This window comes from Hemitrygon akajei, chromosome 30, assembly GCF_048418815.1.
Source record: "Hemitrygon akajei chromosome 30, sHemAka1.3, whole genome shotgun sequence".
Lineage (NCBI taxonomy): Eukaryota > Metazoa > Chordata > Chondrichthyes > Myliobatiformes > Dasyatidae > Hemitrygon > Hemitrygon akajei.
The window spans coordinates 4,928,361-4,943,642 of NC_133153.1; the positions used below are offsets into that span (position 1 = coordinate 4,928,361).

The 15,282-nt window shown below is 37.0% G+C and overlaps 1 protein-coding gene across 3 annotated transcripts in view; it reads right to left on the reverse strand.

Moving 5' to 3' along the window:
* LOC140718763 (DNA-binding protein RFX7-like) overlaps positions 1-15,282 on the reverse strand; it is a 108,531-nt gene that overhangs the window by 54,939 nt on the left and 38,310 nt on the right. For 2 of the 3 annotated variants that reach the window (XR_012096783.1, XM_073032882.1), the window contains exons 2-4: positions 15,114-15,147; positions 7,940-8,022; positions 5,878-6,000 (exon numbers count right to left, since the gene is read on the reverse strand). Coding sequence is in view for 2 of the 3 variants with exons in the window: in XM_073032882.1 (XP_072888983.1) it covers positions 5,878-6,000; positions 7,940-8,022; positions 15,114-15,147 (240 nt within the window). In the remaining variant the exon portion in view is untranslated. Of the gene's footprint in view, positions 1-5,877; positions 6,001-7,939; positions 8,023-13,008; positions 13,070-15,113; positions 15,148-15,282 lie in introns of those variants that run through there. The other variant, XM_073032883.1, reaches the window with a different exon arrangement.

A 15,282-nucleotide genomic window follows, 5' to 3' on the forward strand; every position in this document is an offset into this window, starting at 1 on the left:
CTTCCATAATGGATGAATTTTTACGGAAACTGAATACCCCAAAATTAACAGCCGAGGATTGTGTATCATTAGATGCACTTGTTGAATGTGCATCATATCGACCTATATCTTTGCTGAATATGGATTCCAAGATTTTTACCAAAATTTTGGCCACCAGATTGGAATATATATTACCTCAAATTATTTCTGAGGACAAGACCAGATTTATTAAAAATCATTATTCATCTTTTAACATTAGAAAATTAATTAATACAGCTTACACTCCTTCATCTAAAATCCCAGAATGTGTCATTTCCTTAGATGCTGAAAAAGCGTTTGACAGAGTTGAATGGCCATATTTATTTAATACATTGCAGAATTTTAATTTCAGCCCGACATTTATATCATGGATTAAATTAATATATTATAAGCCTTTGGCTTCGGTTCTTACCAATAATCAAAGATCTCCCTTTTTCCAGCTGTTTCGTGGCACGAGGCAAGGCTGTCCTTCAAGTCCTCTACTATTTGATATTGCTTTGGAACCCTTAGCCATTGCTATTCGTGACTCACCTAATATTTTTGGTATTACCCACAGGGAAGGGACATGTAAGCTATCATTATATGCTGATGATTTGTTACTATACATCTCTGATCCTGAGAAATCTATTCCTGTTATTTTATCTTTGCTTGCTTAGTTTAGTAGCTTTTCTGGCTATAAACTGAATTTTAATAAGAGTGAATTATTCCCATTAAATATGCAAGTTCCAATCTATAAACATCTACTATTTAAAGTTGTTACAGATAATTTTACTTATTTGGGTATTAAAATCACCAAGAAACATAAGGATTTATTTAAAGTTAACTTTTTACCTTTAATTGACCAAATCAAGCATCTTATTACTAGATGGTCCCCATTATCTTTGTCATTGGTTGGTCAAATCAATGCTATCAAGATGATAGTTTTACCTAAATTTTTATATTTATTTCAAGCACTACCAATTTTTATTCCTAAATCTTTTTTTTGATATTATTGATTCCAAAATATCCTCATATGTGTGGCAGAATAAAAATCCTAGATTAAAGTAAAAAATACTTACAGAAGCCTAAGAAGGAAGGTGGTTTGGCTTTGCCAAACCTAAGACTTTACTATTGGGCAGTTAATATCCGATATTTAATATTTTGGACACAGGAATCGGTGACATTTCAAAGCCGACAACGGGTAAATTTGGAGTGTAAATCTGTACAAGACTTTTCATTGTTTTCTATTTTAGGATCTTCGCTTCCCTTTGTTTTATCTAAATTGAATAAACAAATAACTAACCCTATAGTTAAATATACATTACAAATATGGTTTCAATTTTGTAAATTTTTTGGCTTGAATAAGTTCATCTTATCAAGCCCTATTATAGCTAACTTTTTTTTTCAGCCCTCTTTTATGGACCAAGCCTTTGTGCTATGGAAAGCCAGAGGTATAACATGTTTTTGTGATTAATTTTTAGATAATAGCTTTATGGCCTTTGAACAGTTGTCCAATAAATATAATTTGCCTAAAACCCATTTTTTTAGAAACTTACAAATTAGAAATTTTTTGAATAATATGTTACAATCCTTTCCGAATTTATGCTCAATTGATATTATGGAAAAAAATTCTAGCTCTGAATCCTTGTCAGAAGGGTTTAGTAGCCGTCATTTATAATATGATCATGAAAATACAACCAGGGATGTCACATAAAATTAAGAAGGAATGGGAAAAAGAACTTCATTGTCTTTTACCTACAAAGCAGTGGGAGAAAATTCTACAGTTAGTTAACTCCTCTTCTATATGTGCCAAACATGCCCTAAAACAATTCAAGGTTGTACATAGGGCTCATATGTCCAAGGACAAACTTGCTTGATTTTATTCTCATGTTAATCCAATCTGTGACAGATGTCACTCTGAAGTTGCCTCATTGACTCACATGTTTTGGTCTTGCCATTGTTTGCAAAATTACTGGAAAGATATTTTTGGCATTATTTCAACAGTTTTGAATATCAAATTGCAACCTCATCCTATTACTGCAATTTTTGGCTGACCAATGGTGGATAACAGTCATTTATCCCTCTCAGCCCAGCGGATGATTGCATTTGTCACATTAATGGCTACAAGATCTATCCTATTGAACTGGAAGAAATTAATCCTCCAACTACATTTCAATGGTTTTCCCAAACTATTTCTTGTTTGAGTTTAGAAAAAATTATTAGTGTCATTTTTGACCCCTCGGTTAAATTTGAAGAAACCTGGAGACCATTTATCCAACATTTTCATGAGTTAAACTGACCTTTCCCAAACCTTTTTCTTATCATCTTTAATTATCTGGATAGAGGTGTGGAGTTACTGACACTACTGTGTATACTTGATATGATACAATAGCCCATGTCAGTTAGGTTAGTTTTTTTTGTTTTTTTTTTGGGGGGGGGGGGTTCTCATTTCTCCATTTTTTGTAACATACTATGAGTTTGGGAGGCTATTATATGTGGATTATTAATTGCTTGTATTTGTATTCTAGCCTATCAATTATGCACTCTCAAGCTCTCTGTACTCGATGTTTTTCTTCTTATGCTTGTTTGAAAACTAATAAAAAGATTTTTTAAAAAGGAAGATAACTCATGAAGGAATGCCATTTGAAACAGTAAAATACAACAACCTACAAGCCACATTGGACTTGTATATGGTAAATGCAGAAAGATCAGCATTGCATAGCATAATTGACTGAAACAACTACAACTTGATTAGAGATCCATCCAGTATTTGCATGCCACATCCCCTGAAATAGAGTCAACTGAAACTGAATTAAGAAAGGTACTGCCAGGAACCGATACCGGGAGAACCATGCTGCTCACGGGAATCGCAAAAATGATGAAAACAGTGGTCCAACCACAACAGCTTTTGTAGGCAGCATATCCAAGAAAGATTCTGATATGTTAATTGGGCGTTTACTTGCAAAATGTGGCTTGGTTCTAAGCAGGAAGAGAATTCAAGGAGCTTCAGGAAAATTGCAAGCATTCAGCTTTTGCGAGAAGACGACCCAGAATCTATTCTGCATGCATTAAGATTATTGCATGAACTTCGAGTGGGAGACAAAAAGCTGTTTGTAAAAGTAGATACAAAGACAAAAGCTGAACTGGATGAATGGAAGGCCAAAAAGAAATGAGTCAATGGAGATATGAAAACCTGAGGATTCGTTAGATTATGTTGTGGATGAGGAAACCAAGAAAGATCAGATCGTACTGGGAGAAATAGAAGGATTAATAAGAGAGTACTCCAGCGAACTAAATGCACCTTCCCAATCTCAAGATGCACGTACTAGAAAGAAGAAAAAGATAATGAAAGGGAAAACAAAAAGTTGAAAAGGAGGTAGATAGAAGGAATGGGAGCAAGATAGAGAAAGGCGTGAAACATAGAAGGAAAGTAGGGAGAAAAAAACAGAATAAAGAGAGAAGTAGCCAGGACCAGAAGAGAAGCAAAGATTGAAGTAGATCCAGAAAGAAAAGCTGAGAAAAGATGAAGAATGGGGCCTGGAGCAGTCAGAGCCACTACCTGCAGTCTCGGTCAACTCCTACAACCATCAGGGAGGAGGCTCCAAAACCTGACATTATTTTCACAGCCACAAGTCTCACCTGCCAAGCATTCTGACCTTCCTTGTCAGGAAAGATGTTATCCCACAAGAGTAAGAAATCCTCTACAGCGATTAAATCTTTAGGCCTGAATGGGATAATTTAAAATTTACTGCATTTTGGATGTCTATATAGTATAATAGTATTATTAGTGTAATACATATACAGTGGATCTATATAAATTGAGATGCATTCTACAATGCCTAAATATTCAGCCCGCAACACTTTGCTCACATAAATGAGTATTACAACCAGGGATTTTTGATCAATTTCACTGATAATTTTTATTTGTGAATCAGCAGTTCAAAAGTATTCAACCCCCCCCCCCTTTGCTCAGCACTTAGGTGAACCATCTCTCACAGCAATTATAGCCAGCAGTCTTTTAATGATTGAGAAATATTTGCTCATTCCTCTTGGCAAAATTGCTCGAGCTGTGCCAATTTCATTGGGGAGTGGCAATGGACAGCAATCTTGAGGTCTTGCCAAAAATGCGCGATCCATCGTGTTAAGGTCAGGACTCTGACTGGACAACTCAAGGACATCAATTTTCTTCATTTGAAACCACTTCATGGTTGCTCTGGCAGCATGTTCTGGGTTGTTGTCCTGCTGAAAGACGAAATTCATCCCCAGTTTAAGATTTCTGGCAGAGGCAAGCAGATTTTTATCCAGGATCTCTGTGTTTATAGCAGCATTCATTTTCCCATCAACCCTGACCAGATTTCCAGTCCCTGCTGCTGAAAAGCATCCCCATCCGACCACAAGATCTTCTTCCACAACTTTACAGTCTCTTCTGAGTGACACTTTACAAAGTCTTTACTGGCAAGGAGATGCTTTTCATTTTGTCAGTGCTTCTTCCTTGCCACTCTTCCATAAATACTCTTTTTGTGCAAGGCCTTAGAAATTGTGGAGCCTTGAACTTCAACTCCAGTTGCAGCCACCGACTTCTGCAGCTCACTCAGGGTAACTCAGCATTACGGTAGCCTTTCTTACAAGTGCCATGCTTCTCCAGTTACTAAGTTTGGAAGGACAGCCTGACCTAGACAGTGTGGCTGTTGTTTTATATTTTTTCCACTTTTTCACAGTAGACTGCATTGAGCGCCAAGATATGTTCAGTGTCATTGAGATGGTCTTGACCCTTCCCCAGATTTGTGCTTCTCTGTTATCATTTCCCTGACTTACTTTGAATGCTCTTTTTTCTTCATTTTGATCTGGTCTGTTGAACATCTACCATGCTGTTGGACCTTACAGAGAGAGGGGGTATTTATTCTTATGAATTCATTGAAATCAGGTGATCCTCCAACTTTGTACAAATTGGGTGAGATGGTATGGTAATACTGTCTATTTCACCTGAGGAAAGTTAATGTAGTAATTACAAAGAATACTGTTTCAGCCTCACAATGCTGGTTTTTAATTTTTAGTTAATTGCTAACAGATCTTGGAATTTTTCTTTTGATTTGTCACGATACCCAATGCTTTGTAGATTAGCTCAGAAAATCATTCTTCAATATATTGTAAACTTAGAAAGTGAGATCGTAAAATGTTAAAATATTTGTGGGAGCTGAAACGCACTGTATATTGAGTTAGAATTCAAAGCGAAGGGAGGAGTGTTATGTATTTAATATATCAGTAATATTTAAGTAATATCGTAAATATGTTGTTTGATAAACATTCTTTGTTTAACTAATTTACTATGGTTATATGTTCTAAGTATATGAATGACATACTATTATGCTGCGACAGCATATGCATGTACCTCGATTTAAGTTAAAAAAAACAGTTGGACACACATTATGGACTCTCCATGTTTTCCTTTCAATTGGTTTTATGTTTTTGAGTGACAAAATACAACAGTTCCATACCATCTGAATTGCTATTTTCATAACCATGATTAGATTAACAAATAAATTATATTCGCCAAAAAGGAAGAAAGAGGAATATAGGCTGTTATGGCTCCGATCAGTTATGTTAAAGAATATAGTGTCAGAGAGAAATAAAGGTTGAAGAAGAAGGTGGAAGTTCAAATTGGCACAGGTTAACTTCCAAAATATCCAACCTACCCTCAATTTAGATTTTTTCTACAAACAAGATCTATTTAAAAAGTTGGAACATTTATATTGAGCCAAAATGGCATATACTGCAAAAACAAAACACATAAAATCATTTAAAATTTAAAACTCAGGCTTAGATTATGCTTGTAGCTATATAATTTTCATGATTATTCAGGATTTCTAATGCAATACCTACTTGTATTCATCATAAACTTCTTGCTTGGGCAGTGAAGTATCTGGATGGTCCTCCAAGTGATTTCGGATCCAGTTACATGCATGCATTTGTTGGGTGCGACTGGATGACAAAGAGTTCGGATTGCTGCAAACAATGAGAAACATTAACTGGTCACATGAAAATTAAACAAGCTATACAGTGGAGGTTTTCTTGTTTTAATGAATAATTACTCAAAGGATTACTATTAAATTTATCCGTTTGTAATTTGCGATGTTAACTAATGAATAAATTAATTAGGCAATTTTCCGTCATATAATTTCAATCAGCAATTTCCAGCTGCAATGAAAACTTTGATAATTGATATAATAAATCTGGTGTATCTACAGTAAAGCTTACTTCATATCTGAGTAAAAATATGCAATCAGCTTTACTGCCATGTATGTAACTGTCCAGCTCAGAGAAATAGACTAATTGACCAAATTAATTTGTTTTGAACCTCATACAGCCTTTCTTCAGCTAACATAATGTATCTCTCATTCATACTCCCTCAAATATATCTGGGTTCCTCCTCAAATGCAATATTATTTGCCTCAGTGACACCTTGATATGGCAAGTTTCACATTCTAAATTGCATTAAATAATAGTTCCTGAGTTGTCTTGTAGATTAATTGCGATGGTCATTTATTTATTACCTCTAGCTCCATGGTATTCTTGTTCCCGTAGTAAAACGCCTCCTATCAAACCCTCTCACTTTTATTGGGATGTGTTGTATTATGGAAAATATATAACAAATCCCACTAAAATTTGATTATTGATGATTATTTTAGACAAACACCTTATACATTTCAATTCTAGCTACCATCTGGAGCCAAGCCAGATCTACAGGAGGACAGCAAACTGGAAGTATCTTGCCATTTAAAATAATCAAGCTAACAAATGAATCAAGCTAACAGGCTTCCAAACTGCCACTTACAGCTCCATTATTTGTAAAAGGAAGCCAGCAATGAACTGCTTACGATAAAATTGCTCAACAGGCTAACTGATAGAAAGTCGACATGGTGACGAGGTGTAGAGTAAAAGAGGAGGACGTGCCTCTGCCCATTACCCCTCATGCACATTGTCACCTGGGCAAATAGCACAAGAGGAGAATGAACATTTTCTTCCATCAAGTTGATCTCCTGAACTGTCTGGCACCACAAAAAGGAAGCAACTCTAAAATTTTCAATACTATTTTCAAGCAAACTCTCAGATCATGAAGGCTTCCCAACTGATATAATTTCCCTTTCTTCCTGCTGCAACAAGATTAGAAACTTAGAGTGAATCTTCTATTAATTAATGATATCAAGGGTGCTTCAACCTATGGTATCATGCTGAATTCCCCTTTGTCTGGAAAAAATGGCTCAGTGTACAAACTTCAAAAATGTTCAAAGATAGACTGCAAAATTAACATCTAGCATGAAACTCCACAAACAAGCTTCTTCCCTAATGAGCAGAGCACTAAAAGGTTAAGTCATTCGCTTGTAGATCCAGCAAAATAACTTGATAAATATAGACTGCTAAAATTAAGCTTCTAAGGTACTATTCCAACATGCCTTGGACCATGTGACATTTAGTTGTCAAACAAAACAAAATGATTAAATGGTGTACTACTTTTGACTGGTATTTCAAAAGTTCATGCTGTCATGTTTATAACAAAATCATTTATTTTTCTTTGTGTTTAATTAACTTGATAGCATTTGTTGCTGCTGATTTTTTCCACAATTAGTTACTATTTATAAACATGTAGCTCCTTGAAAAGCTAAATAAAGAGCAATAGAATATCCATGTTGGCTTTACCTTTTGTTCCCATGTGACATTTACTTGTCACAAAACAAAATCATTCAATGGTGTACTACTTTTGACTGGTACTTCAGAACTTCATGCTGTCATGTTTATAACAAAATCATGTATTTCTCTTTAAGTTTAATTAACTTGGTACATTTGTCGCTGCTTAACACAATTAATTACAATTATTAATTATTATAAACATGTAGTTCCTTGAAAACCCAAATAAAGAGCAACAGAATATCCACGTTGGCTTTACCTTTTGTTTCCATTGCTGGGACCAGAAGGCAACTGAAGGTAGAGGTAGAGTTTTTCTAGATCTGTAAACTTCATCACTTCTTGCTAAAAGCAAAAATGAAGATTGGTTGTACGTTCAAATATCATTTAGAAAGTAAGCCGCAGGGACAAGTGAAGTGCAAATCTTTCACTTCCAATCTGAGTGTTACATTAAACTGGTGTCATCACAGCTTCATTGGAAAACACCAAGCCAAAAATGAACAATGTGATATTGTGGCATCTCCCTCTCTGAAAACAGTGCATCCCAAATCACTACTCATAATATAATTCCACCCCCTCTCTTACCCGGGCCCCTCATTTCCCAGCTTCTATTACCAAACATCATAAATATGTGTATTCTGGTTACCAACACTCCTTGTCAATGGAAATTGTTCCTCTTCAATCTGTCTACTTTGTTATTGAGGTGTTTCAAAATTACATTATCCCTTCACCCTAGCACATGAATTTCTTTGGTCTAAAAGGAAACAACCAGGGGCAATAGCTTCAGTTCAATGCTGATAAAATTTTGTCTGTACCATTTCCAAATCCAACATTTCTGAAATACAGTGCCTAGAGCTAAACAAAATGTTCAATGCAACATTCTTGATTTTGTACTTTATTTATAAAGCTAAGAATTCTGTATTTTATCATTGTTAATTCTACATTCAAAACCCTTAGAATTTACTCAAATTCATCTCTACCATTAGCAGATCCTGCTCATCAAATGTTCCTGTACTGATGCTTAAATTATATGATTAAATTCCAGTATTACATTTGTCAAAGACCAGAGTCATGTAATTTGTAAAGCATCTGGGAGATGCACATATCCCAGTTGGATATGGTGAGTCAGTGTCAACAAAAACAAATTTCAAAGAAAATGACAAAAATAGGGATGAAACAACACACACAAAATGCTGGTGGAACACAGCAGGCCAGGCAGCATCTATAAGGAGAAGCACTGTTGACGTTTCGGGCCGAGACTCTTCGTCAGGACTAACTGAAGGGAAAGGTACTAAGAGATTTGAAAGCAGTGGGGGGAGGGGGAAATGCGAAATGATAGGAGAAGACCGGAGGGGATGGGATGAAGCTGAGAGCTGGAAAGGTGATTGGTGAAAGTGACACAGAGCTGGAGAAGGGAAAGGATCATGGGGCAGGAGGCTTCGGGAGAGAGGGGGAGCACCAGAGGGAAAGAGAAAAAAACAAACAACTAAATATGTCAGGGATGGGGTAAGAAGGGGAGAAGGGGCATTAACGGAAGTTAGAGAAGTCAATGTTCATGCCATCAGGTTGGAGGCTACCCAGTCGGTATATAAGGTGTTGTTCCTCCAACCTGAGTGTGGCTTCATCTTGAGGAGAGGAGGCCATGGATAGACATATCAGAATGGGAATGGGACGTGGAATTAAAATGTGTGGCCACTGGGAGATCCTGCCTTCTCTGGCAGACCGAGCCACCATTCAGGGCGCCAGACAGTTCTTCCAGGTGAGGCGACACTTCACCTGTGAGTCGGCTGGTGTGGTATACTGCGTCCAGTGCTCCCGGTGTGGCCTTTTATATATTGGTGAGACCCGACCCAGACTGGGAGACCATTTCGCTGAACACCTACGCTCGGTCCGCCAGATCCGCCTCAGTCCACCTATCCATGGCCTCCTCTACTGTCAAGATGAAGCCACACTCAGGTTGGAGGAACAACACCTTATATACCGGCTGGGTAGCCTCCAACCTGATGGCATGAACATTGACTTCTCTAACTTCCGTTAATGCCCCTCCTCCCCTTCTTACCCCATCCCTGACATATTTAGTTGTTTGCCTGTTCTCCATCTCCCTCTGGTGCTTCCCCCCCTCTCCTTTTCTTTCTCCCGAGGCCTCCCATCCCATGATCCTTTCTCTTCTCCAGCTCTGTATCACTTTTGCCAATCACCTTTCCAGCTCTTAGCTTCATCCCACCCCCTCCGATCTTCTATCATTTCGCATTTCCCCCTCCCCCCACTACTTTCAAATCTCTTACTATCTTTCCTTTCAGTTAGTCCTGATGAAGGGTCTCGGCCCGAAACGTCAACAGTGCTTCTCCTTATAGATGCTGCCTGGCCTGCTGTGTTCCACCAGCATTTTGTGTGTGTTGTTGTTTGAATTTCCAGCATCTGCAGATTTCCTCATGTTTGCTCTTTAAATTCACTACTGTGAAGCCTGTGCCAGTGATGCCTACACTGAAAAAATAGGGAAGGACTTGTTTTTGGAAAAACATATAGACAGGGCTAAAAAATGTGAAAAGAACTTAAAAGGAAAACAATAAAAAGTTCTGAAGTATTTTTGGTCTTTTAGGTAACAGTTCTGCACTCCATCTCATACTGTATCCCCAACACCATTAAATCTAGGACAAACAAATAAGAAACTAAAACTTAAGCCATGAACTTTATCACTGCTATCACATCTGAGAGATAGGCTCCAGACACTCGCAACCTGATATCCACTCTTTAACATCCATACTTAAACTAGGAACCTATGAGGCACAAGTGAAATTCAGTGAACATTGAAGCCTTCAAATATAACAATACCAGCAGCTTAAGTATAGTATACTGTAGAAGTCAACTACTAGGAGTGGAGTGTAAAATTCAACAGCAGAATATTAGGAGGAAAAAGAAAATAAATAAGGTAGAATAAAAAAGGACAAGACAAAAACAGAGAAAGTAACCTTTGATTAAAAAAGATAGAGCAAAGTTACTTGTACAAGATGCCAATTACATTATTTTCCACAATACAATGCTATTGCAGAAAATGTGCTTTTGAACTCTACGTTACAAACAAAAGTACAGATGATGAACTTCTATAAGGCTACCATTTTGAAATATCTTCTCCATTAACTTCATGAATAACCATTCATTCAGTTTAACAAATTAATCTCTACCATAGGTAATCTGCTTAAAATGTCCACTCATACTGAAATAGCTGCCTATTCTTACTTTATTTACCCAAGTCTTTGTTTGAATGAACTATGAAACATTGTTTAAAAATGAAACATATCTAATCACAAAACAAAGAGGGAAAAAACTGTAATTTATATAATGTATTTCATAATCTCCAGATGTCTCAAAGCCATCTACAACCAATGAAATCATTCTTAAAAATGTGAGGTCACTGCTGTAGTTTATGAAACACAGCAGCCAATCTGCATGTAGCTGATACCATTAAAAGCAGTACGGTAAAAACCCAGATAATCACTTTTAATTGGCTAGCTTAATAAATAAGGTCACCTATCATTTTTGTAAACACCAAGGAATATAAGCCCAAAGGCCTAAACCATTTATTCTTCCTTTGTAGAACACCCTCTCACCTCAGGAGGCAGGTGAGTCTCCTTCATAATACCATTTTTTCCGGTTAGGGGACTAAAATTGTACACAGTATTCAAGATAAAGCCTTATTAACACTCTGTATAATTTTTAAAAAATATTCCTATTTTTAGCTTTCATTGCATCGAAGGCTAAAATGCCATATGCCTTCTTTGTTGGACCCGCCTGCTAGCTTTTTCTGATTCATGAATTCAAACAATTAGGTCCTTTGTACTTCACTCCCTTGCATTCTAAATCTAATTACATAATAATCTGTCTTTTGATTTCTGTTACCGAAGTGCATGACCTCACACTACATTAACCTCCACGTGCCCACTCACTCAATCTATAATCGAGCTGCAAAATAACAGCAACACCCTTATCACAACATCCTTTTGCTTATTTTTGTATTTATCTGCAAATTTGAAAACTTTAATAAACTAGAAGGAATGTAATGTAAATAGTAAACAACTTCTTGTTGATTCCTGCCATCGTTACCACCTTCCAGTCTATGAAAAGGACCCATTCTCTGAGACAGCTATTTTTCATTCCATTCTAACACCTCCTCTGATATGCACAAGATACCCAGAAGTCCAACTCAATTGTTCCCTGAAAGTGGTAACAGAGATACACAGCACTCACATAGTGAAGGTGTCATGTGGTATGCTTGCCTTCATGGGTCAGGGCACAGAATTGGGACATCATGTTACAACTGTACAAAACACTGGCTTGACAGCTTTTGGATTATTGCATGCAGTTGTGGTTGCCACATTAGCAGAAAGGATCCAGCTGCACTGGAGAAGGTACAGAGGAGATTCATCAGGATATTGCCTCGACTAGAGAACTTCAGTTATGGGAGGAAATTCCATAAACTAGGCTTCCCTGGAGTAAAGGAGGCTGAGGGGTGACACACTTGATGTATAAAAGATTATGAGAGGCACAGAAAGAATAGACTTCAAAATCTCTTTTCCCATATTAAGGGAATCATAACAAGTGGGCATAAGTTTAAAGAGAGAGGAATGAATTTTAAAGGAAATCTGAGGGGCCAGTTCTTTTACTGAGACAGTGACTGGTATTTGAAATGTGCTGCCGGAAGGCAAGGTGGAAGCAACTACTGTTATTATGTTTAAGAGATAGCGAGACAAATACCCTAAGTAGACAAGGATGTGCTGAGCTGAAGGGCATGTTTCTGTTATGTATAACTATAAATCAAATCCAGCTGCGGTGAGCAAACCACAAGAGTCATAATCTCCACCTTTTTTCAATATACACACCTATAATTCTAACCCCAGCAAATCCTACCCATCCCACCTTTGCATATCCTCTACATCTGAACATAAGCCTTCAAGCCTTAGTCCACAACAAAATATCAAGACAGCAATGTAGTTGGTTTGGCAATTTTAAAAAAATCACTTGCTGAATTAAATATCAGTGTTCAATGAAATCACCTGGCAACTCTACCCACAATCTACCAACAGGTGGGTAGGGCAGATGCTAAAAAAGATTATGCTATTTGCATGAGTGAGTAATCAGATTCTCTTAAGGGAACACGAGAAATTTCCATTGTCAGACATAGTTAAAAGGGTGAAGTTGATATCAAGTAGAAACCTTAATAAAGTGACTTCAGTAAAGCCAATGGCCCATTATTGTAATACAATTTATCTCTCAATTCATTTGCCTTGATCATATCACTAGTAATTATGTAAAAAGTAGATAAGTATTACTTACAAGGAGAGATTAGATAGGTTGAGTTTAATTCTCTCTGGAACACAGGAAGCTGAGGAGAGATCTTATAGAGATTTATAAATTTTCAGGGGTATAATAGTCAAATCCACAAATCAGTCTGCTGTGGCTAAATCTGTGGCATTTAGGACCGGTGACCCAGAACTCTACAAGTAAAGGTAAGACCTACAGAAGGCTATCTTATGAGTGAAAAAACAATTTAAGTGAGTTAGATGGAATAGGATGGATGTCAGTTCTGGCAGGGCTTGCAGGACATTATTTCTTACAAGGCAAAACCTAACATCGTAAATGGCTATGATGTTTCACTCCCCAGTGAGCTGAACACCTTTAATGTACACTTTGAAAGGGAGAATCAAATGATACCTGTGCAAATACTTGCAACACCTGACAATCCTGTGACCTGTTATAGAGGCAAACGTCAGACCATCCTTCAAGATGTGAACCCTTGCAAGGCATCAGGACTTGATGGTGTACCTTGCAGGGCACTGAAAACCTGTGCCAATCAATTGTCTGGTATGTTCAAGTACACCTTCAATCTCTCACTGAAGTCAGAGATTCCCATCTACTTCAAAAGGACATCAGTCATACCACTTCCCAAGAATAGGATGAGCAGCCTCAATGAATATTACCCAGTAGCACTCACATCTAATGAGATGAAGTGTTTTGAGAGGTTGGCCATAGCTAGAATAAACTCCTTCCTGAGCAAGGTCTTGTGCCTATCACCAATAGGTCTACAGTGGATGTAATCTCAATGGCTCCCCACTCTGCCTTGGACCACCTGAACAACAGCTAATGTTTATTAACTACAGCTCAACACCATCATCCTCTCAGTATTAATCAAAAGCTTCAAAATCTGGGCCTCTGTACCTCCCTCCGCAAATGGACACTTGACTCATTGATAGGCTAGAGTCAATGTGGATCAGAAATAACATTTCCTCACTGACAAACAACACTAGCACACATCAAGGATGCATGCTTTGACAAATTTCCACAGATGTACCATGAAGATCATTCTGACTGGCTGCACCAATGCCTGGTATGGAGGGGCCACTGCACAAGATCAGAAAAGGCTGCAGAGAATTGTAAACTCAGCCAGCTCCATCATGGGCATAGCCTTCCCAGCATTGAGGACATCTTCAAGGTGGTATCCATCATGAAGGCCCCTCACCATTCAGGACATGTCTTCTTCACAATGAGAAGTACAGACACACTCAACATTTTAGAAACAGCCTTTTCCACTCCACCATCAGATTTCTGAATGATTAATGAACCTATGAACACCACCTCAATATTTTCCTCTCAATTTGCACTATTTCTTTATTTTATATATTCTTATTGCAATTTATAGTAACTTATGCATTGCACTGTACTACTGCTGCAAAACAAATGTCAGAGATAATAAACCTGATTCTGATTCAGAGAGAAAGCATGAGAACAAAGATATAAGATGTATAACTTTTCATGTGTTTTTTAGTTACAAATCTTAGGCTCAACCTGAAGAAATGTGTTTTGTATGTATTGTTTATTAGAGGGTTTTCTGAATATATTGCTTCTGAGGGGGAGCAAAGGAGTGCATTGCTTATTTGCATTGAAACATTTTTAAAATGAAAGAATGAGAAATGAAGATAGGCAGATTGAACATACACTTAGCACTTTCTTGTCATCTAAGTTGTATCTTAAATAAAGACACTAATCTTATCTCAACATTAAACTGAATTACACTGCATAGTTGGGGTTATCATCCTTCTATTAAGATTGCAAATCTAATTGCAAGTGAATTGTAAGATTTATACCAGAGTTAATAATCCCACTTCAATAGTAGAAAAAGACCAAAGATTTCTCAATATTCTGATCCATTTTCTATCCTGAATGACTATACACACACACATATGTATATATACAAGTGCACTTGAAAATAGTTATTTGTATTTGAATTAGTTGAGATTACTTCAAAAGTAAAAACAGGCACAACACCATTTTTCTACATAATAACATAGAAAAATCTTGCATCAAAGCCATGCAACCAAATAATGTTATGCATGAAAAGTCAGTATAGACAGCAACTGTAAAATACTTCACAATGTACTCACCAAAATGCAGTCCACTTTTGATTGTACAGTTTTGCTGTGGAGAAAATTAATACCATATTTAAAAATAAATAAGATCACTTGTAATATCTCTATACAGACATTTTGCTTAGAGATTTCTATGACATTTTATCAGTTTATAATATAGAAACGACTTTGGATTTAGATACAT